The sequence below is a fragment of the Macrobrachium nipponense genome, chromosome 23 (genome assembly GCF_015104395.2).
Source record: "Macrobrachium nipponense isolate FS-2020 chromosome 23, ASM1510439v2, whole genome shotgun sequence".
NCBI lineage: Eukaryota > Metazoa > Arthropoda > Malacostraca > Decapoda > Palaemonidae > Macrobrachium > Macrobrachium nipponense.
Genome location: NC_061090.1, coordinates 22,374,435 through 22,391,007, shown reverse-complemented (window position 1 = coordinate 22,391,007; position 16,573 = coordinate 22,374,435). Strand labels below are relative to the sequence as shown.

At 35.4% G+C, this 16,573-nt stretch overlaps 2 protein-coding genes across 4 annotated transcripts in view; both read left to right on the top strand.

The window, feature by feature from the left end:
* LOC135199404 (uncharacterized) overlaps positions 1 to 4,379 on the top strand; it is a 4,388-nt gene extending 9 nt beyond the window's left edge. Inside the window, exons 1-3 of the mRNA XM_064227409.1 lie at positions 1 to 160; positions 591 to 705; positions 3,231 to 4,379. The exon at positions 1 to 160 is cut by the window's left edge and continues 9 nt beyond it. Of these exons, the coding sequence (XP_064083479.1) occupies positions 140 to 160; positions 591 to 705; positions 3,231 to 3,769 (675 nt within the window). The 5' untranslated portion in view covers positions 1 to 139 and the 3' untranslated portion in view covers positions 3,770 to 4,379. The remainder of the gene's footprint in view (positions 161 to 590; positions 706 to 3,230) is intronic.
* A 1,151-nt stretch (positions 4,380 to 5,530) lies between these two features.
* Positions 5,531 to 16,349, top strand: LOC135199367 (facilitated trehalose transporter Tret1-like). Of its 3 annotated transcripts, XM_064227344.1 has the most exons (7): positions 5,543 to 5,585; positions 9,588 to 9,759; positions 11,177 to 11,294; positions 12,729 to 12,861; positions 13,502 to 13,896; positions 14,050 to 14,196; positions 14,365 to 16,349. In XM_064227344.1, coding segments are annotated over exons 2-7 (1,455 nt in total). In that variant the 5' UTR covers positions 5,543 to 5,585; positions 9,588 to 9,757; the 3' UTR covers positions 15,025 to 16,349. The 3 variants fall into 3 exon arrangements, with proteins under 3 accessions (XP_064083431.1, XP_064083421.1, XP_064083414.1); XM_064227361.1 differs by lacking the exon at positions 9,588 to 9,759 and having other exon boundaries at positions 5,531 to 5,577; XM_064227351.1 differs by lacking the exon at positions 9,588 to 9,759 and having other exon boundaries at positions 5,532 to 5,585.
* Positions 16,350 to 16,573: the final 224 nt, after the last annotated feature.

Here is a 16,573-nt window from a genome sequence, read left to right as displayed (position 1 = left end):
TGACATCAGAGAGGAGAATTGAGGCCACCAAGAAACCATCGTTTCGCTAACCTGGATTTATTCGTGATTTCATCTTAATAGTGAAGTGAATTTAAAGGGGTTAGACGTAGAAGAAAGAGGACATATTTGTTGATACGCGATGAAGCTGACTCCTGCTGACGTGAGTTGATATTGATACTTCGTCTAAAAATTTTACAGTTGTTAGTATTGTTGTTTGGAATGCGACCATTGATTAAAGTGACAGACAGTACCTCGTACACACACACACACACACGCACAAACAACACAACACACACGCGTGTGAGGAAGTGTAAGTTAGCGTGAGCACGTGTGTATAGCGCCTGTTTTTTTTTCTTTCTTTCTTTCTTATTTATTAGTGATAGAAAATTAGCAAACGTAAAAGTGCAATTAAACTATTGATTCAATAAATTCTTTTAATATTCATTCGATAAATTAATAAAATCTATTCATCCTAAATGGTAAATAAGCATCACTATGAATAAATTCTTCGAATGTACCCGTCGAGGCTAAGAAATAACGTCCCAAAAGATAAATTCCTGGGATTGATTCATGGCTCTCTCTCTTTCTAGCGCTGCGCCCTGCTGTTCATCCAAGTGGTGGCCTGTGTAGGGTGCTTGAGTGGCCTGATCATGTGGTCGAACAAAGGATACTCGGCTTCCGCTTTGGTCTTCGTGGTCGCTGGAGGTGAGGAGAATTACTATTATTATTATTATTATTATTATTATTATTATTATTATTACTACAAAGTGTTAAGAGTCCGTGTATAATTTTTAAGACTTTACAGAAAGCATTCGAACCCTTCCCTGGGTTCATCTTCAGTCCAAATGAACAATTATACTCTGTTTTTTTTTCATCTGTCCATCCGCTGTGGTGTTTTTGTATGGTAACACTGCGTCCCGGGCTTTGGATAGTTACGCTGTGTAAGTTTTAGGTAAATAAAAGGATATCTGGGTGTACATTTGCAACTGAAAAGTGTTTTAATAAATTACTGTATGCGAATTACACCGTTAATATTCGAAATAGAATATTATTATAATCGTTGAATGTAAGCTGAATGTAACTATCTAAAGCCCGGACGCAGTGTTACCATACAAAAACACCACAGGCGGATGGACAGATGAAAAAAAACAGAGTATAGTTACAACATGTCAACGATCTTCAACGACTCTTGTATCTTAATTTACCTCTGTTGTAAAGTCTTAAGAATTATACACGGACTCTTAACATTTTGTATTATTGTGGACCCTTTATAACATTATATATATATACTCTCGCGATAGAGAGTTTTTCCCTACTATTATTATTATTAAAAAATCCAAAAATTATATGTTAAGATATATTTCTATGTAAAAAACGAAGCCTTTCGAACACCTGAACGGTAATCCTCATCGGTGTAGACGTTAAAATGTAAATGGAGACGGTAGTTTCCTCCTGAAGAACATTATTATTATTATAAATGACACATCAGAGAAGGAAGAAAATCCTAGGATTACATCGACAATCCCAGGATTACATCAATTCGCAAAACAACGTAGCACGACAGATATATCATTATTATTATGTAATTCACGAGAATAATCCAAAGTGTGTCCAGTGGTGTTTTATGGATTTTGTAAATCCGCCTCGGGGGGATTACGCAGGATTTAGTCTCTGATGCACCCCGTAATCCTTGGCGTGTTTACGGTTTACCAAATCCGGGTCAGGAATTAATCGAATCCTTGATTTAAATTTCTCAGTTCATTTTAATCTTAAGTTAATGCCATTGTCAGGATGCATCCGCCTTTCAGTTTAAGATTTTAAATGACCTATGATTAAATGATACATAACTAGAAATGATAACTCAAGACTTAATTGGAGGGGCAGTGAAAATACACGGTTAACAATACTGGGTCAACCCTTGTCAGTTATGAGAGAGAGGCGCCTTTGGCACCTATTAAGTTCTTGCAGGGTCGTATGGCTAGCAACCTCATCCTTTAAACCAATAGTTTGGAACTGGGTGGAGCGGTTATGTTCAAAAGGAGAGAGAGAGAGAGAGAGAGAGAAAGAGAGAGAGAGAGCTGAGTATAGAATTTAGACCAAAAGCCAAGCCCTGGGACCTATGAGGTCATTCAGCGCTGAAACGGAAATTAACAGCAAAAGGTTTGAAAAGTGTAACTGGAGGAAAACCTCAAAGTAGTTGCACTATGAATCAATGGTGAGGAGAGGCTGGAAAGTAAGATGGAAGAAAGAGACTATGAAAGGAGGTACAGTAAAATGAACAAAACGGGTTACATCTAGAGCCGAAGGCGACCTGCAAAGAACCATTAGTAATGCCTGCATGAGGTGCACTGACAGCATTTCACCCCCCACCCCCCTACTTTAGCAATATATCTCTTCAAACTGTCCTGACACTACAACTGATGACGTCACGTTATACCGTGGCCACAGTTATAAGAACTACTTCCCCGGCTAATTGCGAAACAGAATCTCTGGAGATAAGATTGATATCGGGACTTCCCCGATAATAAAGATATGACAACTTGAGTTTGGTCATCATTTCCATATTGGTGTAACACCTATTTTAAATTTGCATATTTTCTCTCTGTTTTTAATTCATTCACTTAATTACTTCCTGCTAATGGGAAAGAAAATGTTTCAAATGGAAAAGAAAACTTGCTCTCTTCTTATTTATTTATTTTTTATTAATTTGATTTGACAAACATTGTTCCCAATTTCACCAGTATTAATTTACCTGAAGATTCAGTTTAAAAAATTACCCTTTTTTATAGGATTATATTTTAAAATAACAGGCAACACTGGGTTTTCTATTATCTATACTTTCTTACTTGATATTATTTAATTGTTCCAGTAGCATTTTGAAAATACCATGTAGTGTAACTTTTTATTCCATTCATTATATTGCAATTCACATTTCCGTGTGAATGATTTCCTTTAGAAAATAGATTATAAGTTTTCTTTTTTACCTCCCTTTATGTATTCAGTTTTCTCGAAATATTTGCGATAATTAACACTGTATTATTAGTTTTTCATAGCAGTAATTTATCAGCTCCATCGATCATTACTGCTCATGGTGAGCGATCAACCTCTCCTTTGGGGTAGACCTAACTCACCTAAATAGTCTCTCTGGACCCCTCTAACAGTAGACTTTGGACTCAGCTGCTTTTTTTCAGTAGAATCTATTATAAATCATATCTATTCTTCTATAACAGGTTCGATAAGCATCGCTGTCATGTGCGGCCTCATATGCAACGTATGCAGGAAACAGGAATCCAACACCGAACCCATTATTGACCGTCCACCGAAATACAGACTAACCTGGCGGAAGGAATTCCTGAAATCAATCCCCGATGACTTGAAGGCCGACATTGAGGGAAGTTTCGGATTGGAGAAGAAGAAGAAGAAGAAGAAGGACAGAAACAAGGAAAGACCTCGGGTGATATGGACTTCCGAGAGCGCAAAGGCACACCAAGCGCAGGAACGTCCGTTAGAAGTTTCTGGTGGCGTCGAGTCACCATATTTTGGCGCGAGTTCATCCCAGCAGAATAGAGTACAAGATCCCGCTGTGATTGTTGCTGCTGTTCATGGCATAAGTCATTCCACGCCTTCTAGGGCATTGTACCTCGAGCATCAATACCCGGGTATAGGAAGACCTCCTTCTAGGAGTTTCCCAAGTGGAGATTTGGGTGTATACAGCACCCAAGCCGATGACGGCCTACCTAGCTTCGAGGAGGTTCAGAGATGGTTCTAAGTCCCACACCTTAGGATCTGCTCACTCGTTTATTTGCATAGGATTCCATCTGTTTCCCTGGCCGCTAAATTCACTCTTTACGTGAAGGCCGAAGGCAAGGGCAACGACATATCTAAACCTGGCGAAAGTCAGTATTCAAATGATGAAGAAAAACGGGAAAAAATAATAGTTTGAGGACAACTCGATACTCATTATGTAGCCAACGCCAGATTTTAAAGAATGCAAAGAAATAAGAACAGGAGCTGACAAGTGACAATTGGACAATTTGTATTTTTTTTACCAATATTTATATACTACAATGTATTAATTAGTTTCTGCATGTAATGCTCATCTATGACTGTATACTTTTGTATATTCTGAATATTTTGTTTGTATATAATGTATAATTATGTCCCATTTTTATGATCTTATGCCCAGCACACACACACATATGTATTCCTTATTTATGTATATGACATGTCCCTTTAATTTATGTCTGCAATATATGCACCATTTATTTATGCTATCGATGTATATGCTCATTCATATCACTAATATCTACCCCATCACCCTCCTCATATATTGTTCTTGACTGCGAAAAGCAACGGAAAATAAACCTATTTTTATAAAGCTTTTTCATTTCAAATTCTTAGAGATTAAGTTAGTTGGAAGGTGTACGTAAAACAGTCTGCCGTATACAAAAATATATTAAATATATGTGTATATATGTATATACTCCTTTTTCTTCCATTTTGGAATATATGGCGCACTCCAGCAGCCCCTAATACCACAATACAGCTGGGTGCACTGGTAGGCGGAAGACCGGGAGCGATCTATGGCCCTACCAAACGTGAAACGAGCGCTGTAGCACTCAGCCTTTATATGAACATTGGCTTATTGGAGCTTCACCACATAACACCAATCAAACTAATAAGCATTAACCTTAAGTGACGTTGCCAAATATGGGTATGGAATCCAGTTAAGCCAGCGTCCGTAACGTACATCTAAGTAGACTCTTTTCTCAACGGTCATGGTCAATTTAGACCTTATGGTAACGGAACAAAAGGATGATTCGTACTTTTATGTACCGACAATACAGGATGTGTTGCTAGGGCCCGGCTGCTATGCCTAGTGTTAGTTATTATGTAATCATTGTCTATCTATTTATCTATCTGTCAATATATATATTTATATATATATATATATATATATATATATATATATATATATATATATATATATGTGTGTGTGTGTGTGTGTGTGTGTGTGTGTGTATTCCCAGCGTGACTACAAAAATAGCTAAAATGACGTTACCCGATTAATTGCTATTTTCCTTTTTAAAGACATCTTTGGTATCAATTTTTTTCTGAGAGAGCGAGAGAGAACATATACGCTTTCTTTCTTTGTTATCTCTGTATATTCTATCATTTCTGTTCTCCTCATTTCATTTCTCTTCATTCTGTATGAATGGTGTAAGGTAGCAAATGCTCTCCGCTGCCAGACTAACAATGCTATGGGGAAAAATGTCGTACGGTCGTAACTTTTCACTGACAAAAATTCACAATCTAATTTCTTGCTTTTAAGGAGGAACTTAAATACGTTTTTTAGGAGTTTGTAATGCATTTTCTAACGTTTTAATGAGTCCGAGATCATCATTTCCTTTTCAATTTTAACACTGATAAGTATTTTAATGTGTCTGAGTGGATCTAAGGTGCCTCAAATATATTTGAAGGACCTTGGGTGGACCGGTTAATATTGTTGCAGTCTTGCAGACTCCCAATAGTTTGATCTTGGTGGTGTTCGTGAGGAGTGCAACTGATTTTTCGCAGGTTTTCTGGTATAGCAATCTCTCTCTCTCTCTCTCTCTGTCTCTCTCTGTCTCTCTCAGTTTCATGCTGTTGATGATTTTGCTTTTATTTCCAAAAAATCCATTTCACCTTACAATCGTAAAATACACACACACACACACACACACACACACACACACACACATATATATATATATATTATATATATATATATATATATATATATATATATAATATATATCCACAGAAGCAACAATATAAGTCACACAAGTGTCGCGGTTGCTAAGTGTGTGGAAACTGGGATTAAAGTGAAGAGAATGTACAGTCATGTGTTGTTTCTCAAAAGTCATCCTGAACTTGGTCGTAATGTTATCACTGCATTTATAAATTTTCCTTTGATTCTTTTCTGCTCTTGTTTTTGTAAGTATTTTGCTACAGTTTACTCGGTACTGGTTTTCTCTTTGTTGAGGTACACATTAAGTAAGGGCTTTAATTAATCTCTAAGGCTGCCAACTATGCTTATATATGAATATATATAATGAGTGTGTGCATACATACTTACACACACACCACACACACACACATATATATATAATATATATATATATATATATAGATATATATATATAATATATATATATATATAATATATATATATATATATATATATATATATATATACATATATATATATATATATATATATATATACATATATATATATGTATATATATATATATGATTTTAAATCACGAAGAAATAGAAAACCTGATGATTAATAAAACAAATTTACAGCCACGAAATGTTCAAATTTTCCTTCGTGGCTATAACTTTGTTCATATATATACATGTTCAGTCATAGTATATATATATATATATATATATATATATATATATATAGTATATATATATATATATGACTGAACAACAGAATTCCACCCAATAAAAGGAGCCCATAAAATCATCAAAATATAGAGAGAAAAGTACTATATTTCAGAGACTGCTCTCTACCTCTTCAGGTAGATGAATGAGAAAATTTTACAGAAAAGGTGGTATTTATACCAAGAGGTCCATCCACAGGCAAGCCGATTTAGGTCACCCCCGCTGATAATCTTCCTTTAATCTTCTTAAGCGTTGGTTGAATGAAAATCTTGTCGATCGTATCTGAAACCCATGCTCCTTTTGAGATGTTCATTACCTGCCTCTCTTTTATTAAGGCCGATTCCATCATTTGACTCTTGTACTGGCAGTTGCTGCTATAAATTATATGTGACAAATTCCAGGTTATTCTATGGTTATGTTCATTTATATGGTTGAAAATATCTGAGTTCTGTTGTCCATACCTAACTGACCGTTTGTGTTGTATTCATCTCTGGGTAAGTGATTTATCTGTAAATCCGATGTAAGATTGGTCACAGTCCTGGCATGAGATTTGATAAACCCCAGTGTCCTTGGGGGATGTCTTTTGTTGGACGTTAATCAGGGATTTGGCTAAGGTGTTTGGGTAAGTAAATGCAAAAGGGTTAGATTTTCCAAGGGTCTGAGCCACCTTCTTAATCGTGTCCAGGTGTGGAATTTTTATTTTATTGTTGGGTGTATCTCTGGTCTTTTCTTTAAAGGGTCAGTAGAAAATTACGTTTGCTTTGTGAATTGCTTTCTTAATTATATGGTCAGGATACTTTAAAGATGAAAGTTGCTTATGAATTAGTTCAAATTCTTTTTCCAGGAAATCTGGGGAACAAATTTGTAAGGCTTTTAAGAACAGGTTGCTGGCTACACCTATCTTGATAGCAATGTCATGATAGCTAAAGTAGTGAATGTATGAAAGTGAGAACGTTGGTTTTCTGTATATGGTAATTTTGTATTCTGTTGTGTCTCTGATTATTACAACATCAAGAAAAGGAATTTTGTTGTCTGTTTCCCATTTAACTTTAAATTTGATGCTGGGCACTAATGCGTTTAATTTTGAAAGGAATTCATTAAAATTGCCCTACCTATTATCCCAAAATGTTAGAATATCATCTACATATCTCATCCACAGCATGTTTTTGGGTTTTATTGCATTTATTACTGCTGTGGATGAGATATGTAGGTGGATGAGATATGTAGATGATATTCTAACATTTTGGGATAATAGGTGGGACAATTTTATTGAATTCCTTTCAAAAGGAGCATGGGATTCAGATACCATTGACAAGATTTTCATTCAACCAACGCTTAAGAAAATTAAAGGAAGATTATCAGCGGGGGTGACCTAAATTGGCTTGCCTGTGGATGGACCTCTTGGTAAAAATACTATCTTTTCTGTAAACTTTTCTCATTCATCTACCTGAAGAGGGAAACAGCAGTCTCTGAAATATAGTACTTTTCTCTCTATATTTTGGTGTTTTATGGGCTCCTTTTATTATATATAAATATTAGTAGTATATATATATATATATATATATCTATATATATATATATATATAATTATATGTATATAGTATATATATATATATATATATATATATATATATATATATATAATGAGTGCGTGCATACATACTTACATACATGCACACATATATGTGTATATATATATATATATATATATATATGTGTGCATGTGTGTAAGTATGTATGCACGCACTCATTTTATATATATATACATATATATATATATATATATATAATATATATATATATATATATATAGATATATATATATATATATATATACATATATATATATATATATATATGATATATATATATATATATATATATATATCTAATAAAAGGAGCCCATAAAACACCAAAATATAGAGAGAAAAGTACTATATTTCTTAGACTGCTGTTTCCCTCTTCAGGTAGATGAATGAGGAAAGTTTACAGAAAAGATAGTATTTATACCAAGAGGTCCATCCACAGGCAAGCCAATTTAGGTCACCCCCGCTGATAATCTTCCTTTAATTTTCTTAAGCGTTGGTTGAATGAAAATCTTGTCGATGGTATCTGAACCCCATGCTCCTTTTGAAAGGAATTCAATAAAATTGTCCCACCTATTATCCCAAAATGTTAGAATATCATCTACATATCTCATCCACAGCAGTAATAAATGCAATAAAACCCAAAAACATATTTATATATTATATATATATATATATATATATATATATATATATATATATATATATGTGATTTTAAATCACGAGGAAATAAGAAACCTGATGATTAATCAAACAAATTTACAGCCACGAAATATTTAAATTTTCCTTCGTGGCTATAACTTTGTTCATAATATATATATATATATATATATATATATATATATATAAAATATATATGTATATATACATATATATATGCATATATATATACATATATATATATATATAATATATATATATATATATATATATACACACATATATATATACATATATATATATATGATATATATATATATATATATATATATATATATATATATATACATATATGTGTGTGTGTGGAAGAAGTATGCACGCATTCTCATATATATATATATATATATATATATATATATATATATATTTATAATATATATAATATATAAGCATAGTTGGCAGCCTCAGAGCTTAATTAAGGCCCTTACTTAATGTGTACCTCAACAAAGAGAAAACCAGTACCGAGAAAACTGTAGCAAAATACTTACAAAAACAAGAAGATCATAATAAAAGGAAAATTTACAAATGCAGTGATAACATTACGACCAAGTTCAGGATGAATTTTGAGAAACGGCACATGACTGAACATTCTCTTCACTTTAATGTCAGTTTCCGCACACTTACACTTAGCAACGCCAGTCACCGACCCAATTGTTGATGTGGCAACAGCGCTTTGAGAGTGCCATAATAACAAATATGCTTTTAGATTGTCGTGCGTCATAACCGCGACACTTGTGTGACTTGCATTGTTGCTTGTGGATAGGTTTAGCTGTTTGTTTGATTATTTGCCTGTTACTGTAACAAGTTATTTGTTGATCTCAAAGTTGTTTATCCTCGCTGTAGAACTTCTCAGTTCAAGAGTTCCTTTATTCCTCACACCGTTGGACTGAGGACAGTCAGTGCTGCCAACTGTGACAACCCGAAATGCGCTAAACAGGGTTTTTCCCTTCTAAGTTGTCAACACTGCTCCCAGTGGATGTATTGCAGTTGGAACTTCAGAAGTTCATGCGAAAATGTAATGTATTATTACCCTAATACCATTCTTCTTGCATTCTAATACTTTCCATCTATTTATTAATTTATTTCTTCTTTTTTGATAAGTAGGCTCTCTTCTTTTGTTTTCCTTTCACTTCCTTTTACGTTTTCCTAATGAACACCATATTCTTTGGACGCTTGAATTTCAAGTCAGTGGCCCCTGTGAGCTTCTTCCATATGAATGGTTTTATCTACTGAATAATAATAGTAATATGCTGGAAGCAAACCCTCTTTTAGACATGTTTGATTAAAAGCAATTGCTGCCTCAGCTGCATTAATTTTATATAGGTTCATCTCTATTTTTCTAATTATTGTTTTTTTCTTTGTTGCTTAAACTGGTGAGCAAAGCGCCGTAGGTTGGCATGTCTATAATAATAATAATAATAATAATAATAATAAATAATAATAATAATAATAATAATTTACTATTACTTATTATTATTATTATTATTATTTTATTATTATTATTATTATTATTATTATTATTTTGTCTGGTCATACTCTGCAGCAGCTTGCTTTGCAAGGTTATTGACCAATTTGTCTGCGTTCTGAATAATAATAATAATAATATAATAATAATAATAATAATAATAATAATAATAATAATAATAATAATAATAATGCTGTTAAAAAGGAAGGCAGAATTAAGCGAGTTGATTTTATATATTGTTTTTCTATTTCCTTACAATTCGCTTCTCAGGCTCAGCGATGTTTCTGAGTAACTGGCCAATATTCATATTGGGAATTTTCAAAAATTATAGATGCTGAAGGAATCTTTTATTAGAACAAGATATCAGGTCCAGGTCAAGCAGGGGCCGTCGTCAGTGCTGGTATTATTCCGTAGGCGAAAATTCCCAATATGAAGATTGGCCAGTTACTCAGAAACATCGCTGAGCCTGAGAACCGAATTGTAAGGAAAATAGAAAAAAACAATATATAAAATCAACTCGCTTAATTCTGCCATCCTTTTTAACAGCATTTGCCTAAAAGAGGGTCTTCTTACAAACCTAATGATAATGATGATAATATAAAAAATAATAATAATAAGAATAATAATAATAATAATAATAATAATAAGTAATAATAATAATAAATAATAAATAATTAATAATAATAATAATAATAATAATAATAATAATTTGACCTCTCTCAAAAGTGTTGAAAAACTTTGTTATTCTAACAGGTTAATTCCCAATTTCCAATTCAACACAGTCCAAAAGTTCTGACCTAGTAACAAAAATGTAGTCCATTCCAACCTTCCCTCTAATGTCCTCATTCTTTAATAACGTTTCTTGAGTGTTAATAACTAATGTTTACACTCAAGAAACGTAGTTCATGAAGTTATATTTCACGGAAAGAAAATGAAAAAATGTCTAACTCGCTTTTACCTCCTTCAGGCAAAGGCTCAGATTAGACTCGGCAGAGAGCCTCGCGGCAAAGATGACGCAGTCTTCTAAAAACGAGGAGGAGATACAGGGGTCTCCTGAGGTGGGCTGCTGTAACCACGCCATTCGGGTAAGACCAGACTTGGAAAAGGACCTTTACGTGTGTTAAAGAGAGGTGGGCATAGCCAGGAGACATCAGTTGGTGTAAGACTGGAGCCAAAAACTGATATTCTTACAAGCGTCTTTTGTCATATATTTGCAGAATGTATCACTAATCAGATAACCATCTCAACCAAAGTCTCCCCTCCACCTCCGTCATTTGTGATTCTAGGATCCTACGTGACTTTCCCTAAAAAATGAAATGGTTGAATGAAATGCGACACCACAAAAAACATATCGCTACTGAGTCATATATACGGCAAAGATACAACGAGGTAGTGTTTTCTCTCCTTTTTCGAGATCTTGATTCCTCTTTTATTCTGAATCCCTCTGGTAGAGCAGTTTTTTTTTCTTTTTTTTTTCTTGGCCATCTCTATAACTCCCAGTTTTATTCCATTTTCCAATTGTATCTATGTCAGGTCCTCATGTTATGTGGCTTATAATTTATTTACAAATATCTTCCTCACAACTCATAAATTTGAGTGCTCAACAACAACTACAATCACGTTTCAAATCCTTTCAATGTATTCACTCACTAGGTACGACTTTTTGCCCTTGAGTTTCCAGACATCCCAAACTGTAACTTTTCCATGTTGGTCCATCTATCAGTAAGAATTCATAACCTTTATTTAACAGGGTTTAAAAAGAATTCCTGCACTTTTCTGTTCCCTGGAGTAGTTAGTAAAGTTATGCAAATACTTTCATGTAGAAACACAAATGTAAATTCGCAAATAATTACACTGATAATTTGTGAGTATATCAGAAACTGATATTTTAGTAAAACTTGGCATATTGTAATATCGCCAATTGACTGTCCTTTTTAGATATTTCAGGATAGTGCCGGCCCCCTCCCCCCCTCTCACTCTCCATGAAAGCTGTTTAGTATCAATTCACTTCTTGCAGAACAAAATCTGCCTCTGTTCACCATGCACCATCTTAGTCATATAACTAATTATAACTACCAAAGTCTCTGCATCTCCTGAGAGACAAGCAATCAGCATAAAGAACTACTCCCTTCTTGCGTTCTATCTGCTGCCAGAATTACTGCCAAGGAAACCTGAAGAATATGATTGCTACACTTCAATAACTGACTTTCGAAATCATAAAGCATATTAGCAAGTTACATAACAACAGAAAAGAGGCTGATAGAAAGACGTAAACAGATAGCTTGCCAGCTAGCAATAAGAAACGAGAGAGGTAAACAGTTACTGTTAGAGCAAGGTCTAGAGACCCTGGTCTAGAGCGGGAGACAGATTACAACGCCAACCTCCACATTAGCCAACTTACGAAAACTTTGAGCATAAAAATATCTGCATTAAAATGTCACCAAACGTACCATACTTCAGTTTCATTTCTAATCAACTTCATTGTAATGTCTTATTCTTGTTTCTTTTTGCGTCTGCAGTTGGTGCTGTTGGTAACTGTGATCTGCATAACGCTACCTATTAACCTCGTGCTCAGTTGGCCAGCAGTACTCCCCAAACTTGAAGAGGACACAGAAGACTTCACCGTTACCAAGGAGGATGTTTCTTGGCTGGGTAAGTGAAGCAAAATAGGTTCTTCAAAGGACATTCTGATATCTTAAAATAGAAAATATATTCAGACCAATTTTAGGAATACATTGATTTTCTGAGGAAAGAATTCAGACTAGCCTTTGTGACGCATTCGTCAGAACGTTGTGTGCTTTCGGTATTTGGGAAATAACTATAATGCTAAAAGATCATTCTCACTCCGTTTATAACTCTAGTAGATTCAGTTTTCAAAATACGAATAAAGCCTTTTTATTTTCACGGTGGCATGGAATTGTGAAAGTAATAGAAAGCTAAGCGCTCTATTTTTATTAAACACTGATCACGCAACTGCAAGAACAATGTGGTCTATATCATAGCCTAACAGTATTTTAGTATCAGTAGCATTTAGTTTACTTATCATTCCTTATAAATAATGTTTGAAAACTGCTTACCTTGTATAGTCATAACTTGCTCCTCAGTTTTTGTATTATGCAGTTAATTCTTAATTTCAGCATTGTTCCTTCTATAAAAATGCTTTTCTAGGTAATATTGGACTGAGTCAACCGGGCTACAACTTACTATCGTAGATATTTGTTACCTTGAAACACAGTCTCAAGCTGCATTGTCGTTAACAATAACTGCCTAATCCCACACTCTCCCTTTGCAGTATCAGTTGTGTCTATCATCGGTATCTTTGTCTCCACGTTTGCTGGACCCCTGCTGGAGCTGCTGGGACCAAAACGCATGGTTCTTTTAGCTCTGTTACCAAAGGCTGCCTTTTGGCTACTGATTGCTTTCGCCCCGTACTTGTTTCTTCTCTACCTGGGACGTGTTGGATTAGCCTTTGTCAACTGCTTCCTCTGCACAGCTTTCCAGCCATTGCTGGCTGAAATAAGCACCCCAGAGAAACGGGGACTGGTCGCTGCGTCTTCTGAAATCGTAGCGGCTGCCGCCATGTTGATTGGGTACATGCTCGCCCATTTTCTCTCATGGCGGCCTGCCACAGCCGTCCCTGCTGCTCCCTGCCTGTTGATCTTGTTGCTGATGTATTTTGTTCCAGAGGTAATAAGTTGGGTGGAGGCATAAAATAGAAAGTAAGAGAATATCTGTTGAAGACAACTGTTACCAAAACAAATGTTTCTCTGTAGTACCACCCTTCACCCACTACCTAAGTGCACCAGGTTGGAAATTTTTAAGACATCTTAATTTTTTCAGTCGCCCTACTGGTTAGTGAGAAAGAATAGGATAGAGGAGGCTGAGCGATCTCTACGGCGATTAAGAGGACCCAAATGTGATGTGAGTGATCAGTTGAATTCTATGATCACAGCTGCATCAAATAACAAGACATCTATTTCCTCCCAGGTTGGTACCTACATGGCATCCCGCTCTTCGTATCACAGATGTGAGCAGTGTCTATCATGATCATCACGCATTTTGATAAAATTCACAAACCTAATACGGAAAAAAAAGGAATTGAAATGATCTGTTTAAATGGTGTCATAGTAATAATTGTCGCATTTTTTATTCCAGATAATGCAGCTAAAGAAGCGAGAAAATGGAATGCCAGTATTTCTGCTCTGGGTCATTTTTGTCCTGAGAGAGTACGGAGGAAAGAGCGCCATGTTCTCGTACTCGGTCTACACGTTCCACCAAGCAAAAGTGGAAGTAGATCCATTCATTTGCACAATCATACTTGGTGCCATAAGGTTAGTTGGACATGTGATCTCCGCCTTCACAATAGACTACGTAGGCCGGAAGCCCTTTATTGGTGGGAGCTCCCTTGTGTGTGGCCTCTCTGTGCTAGTCAGTGGCCTGTTCTTGGTCCTAGACCTGCCTGGAAAATCTTGGGTGAGCCTTGGTCTACTGCTTGTGTACGTCATTTCCTATGGTCTGGGTATAGGGCCAATTCCGTGGGTGTACATAGGAGAGCTCCTTCCAACCCCTGTGAGACCTATGGGTTCTTCCCTGATGGTGTTTACATACAACCTTGGGGGTTTTGTCATGAATTATACCTTCCTCAAGATTATCTCACGACTTGATTTAGGACTAACGCTCGTCATATTCAGTGTGCCAAATTTCATCATTACGCTTATTGTTATTTTGTGGCTTCCTGAGACAAGAGGTCGTTCCTTGGAGGAACTTCAAGATGTGTTCCGCAATAAAAGTGCATCTAGTCCTGAGACGTCATGATATTGTTAATTCAATCTCTCAGGGCATGGTAACGCTGCAGCCAGTTAGGGGGTCTTGGCACCTCTGGGTAAACATCATCTGTTAACTTTTCACAACCAAAGTGTTTACCACAAGCCTGTTCTCTGGTTTCACAACCAAAGTGTTTACCACAAGTCTGTTCTTTAGTTTCACAACCAAAGTGTTTACCACAAGCCTGTTCTATGGTTTTATCCCTTAATACTACTTCACAGTTACAGATAATGCTATGTACGATGAAATAAAAATTGATTCATACATTTTAATGACTTCAGTGGTGAAACAACTGAGATAACATAGACAGAACGAGTTCCTATAAGAAAGCAAAGTTTCTCTTGCAGTTAACCTTACAATATTTGATTTCTAGCCGAGGCAACCAACTCTTATCCTTACTACTTATTGAAACCAACTCATCACTTAATTTTACCTGGGAACTCCTATGCAAGTTGTATGGTACTTCCTAAAGGATATGAGTGTTGGAACAATTTCACAGTTGCATATAGAGGTCCTCCCAACCCCATGAGATATGTGGGGCCTTTGCCTTGAGTTTTTGCTCAGACTTGGTCTAGAATTAAAGTTTCTCATATCTATTATACCAAATTTTGTTGTCATGCTCATTGTTATCCTGTGACTTCCTCAGCAGAAAGGCTGCTGATTGGAGGCTCTTTAAGCGTCATTTTGCTAAAAGAGTGAGTCTAGTCTCGGAGCATTGTAACCATTCATGATACTTTGTAAAGCCCAAGACTGGCAGTTTAATAAATATCAACATGAAAACCTATACACCGTTTGGCCGCCTTCTGGTTAGCCATATTGTTAACTTCTAAACAAAATGTTTACCTGTAGCAAATTGAAAAAAAGATATATGATTTTTGTGAGTGAACATATATAATTTTACAGTTTATAGAATTTAAATTTATATAAGCTTAAATTCAACGTATTAACTTCCCTTTTCTCTGCTGGATTACAGCTTGAATCGTTAGACATCCAATCTGATCATTCATTGAAGGAAATGTTTCACCCCCTACCATTAGTAGAGTATTGCAAGTCACTCTCAGTTCAATGTTTTCCATGTTTAAGAAATTTTGCTGCCAGATTCTTCTCTATTTTTGGTTTCACTTACATCTATGAGAAGAGTTTCTCTTGCGTGAAGACAAATAAGTCCAAGAACAGGTCCATGTTATCAGATACAAACTTGAATGCAGTGATGAGAGTGTCTACCAGCAACCTTGTGCCAGATTATAAACGAATTGTAAAGCAGATTTGTGACCAGAAACATTTTCCCCATTAAATTGCTTGAGCTGGATTCTGAATTTGTTTGCTTTTATTAACCGTGCTGCCTGTAAGTTGTATGATCTTAAAGAGCACCGCGCGATTTTAAAAGATGTGGCCTTTTGACTTTTCATGGCCCAATAATGGCGGCCCTCGCTCTGAAAAGTTTGTCCACCACTGGTTTTATTCATTCCATGCCATTTCATGTGAATGAGATTATTAAATATATTGCTGCACGAAAAAGGATTGTGTTAATTGTTAACAG

Coding starts and splice junctions, on each gene's coding strand:
- LOC135199367 (XM_064227344.1), top strand. Junction 11,295..12,728: donor GCTGTAACCACGCCATTCGG/GTAAGACCAGAC, acceptor TTGCGTCTGCAG/TTGGTGCTGTTGGTAACTGT. Junction 14,197..14,364: donor AGACATCTATTTCCTCCCAG/GTTGGTACCTAC, acceptor TTTTTATTCCAG/ATAATGCAGCTAAAGAAGCG.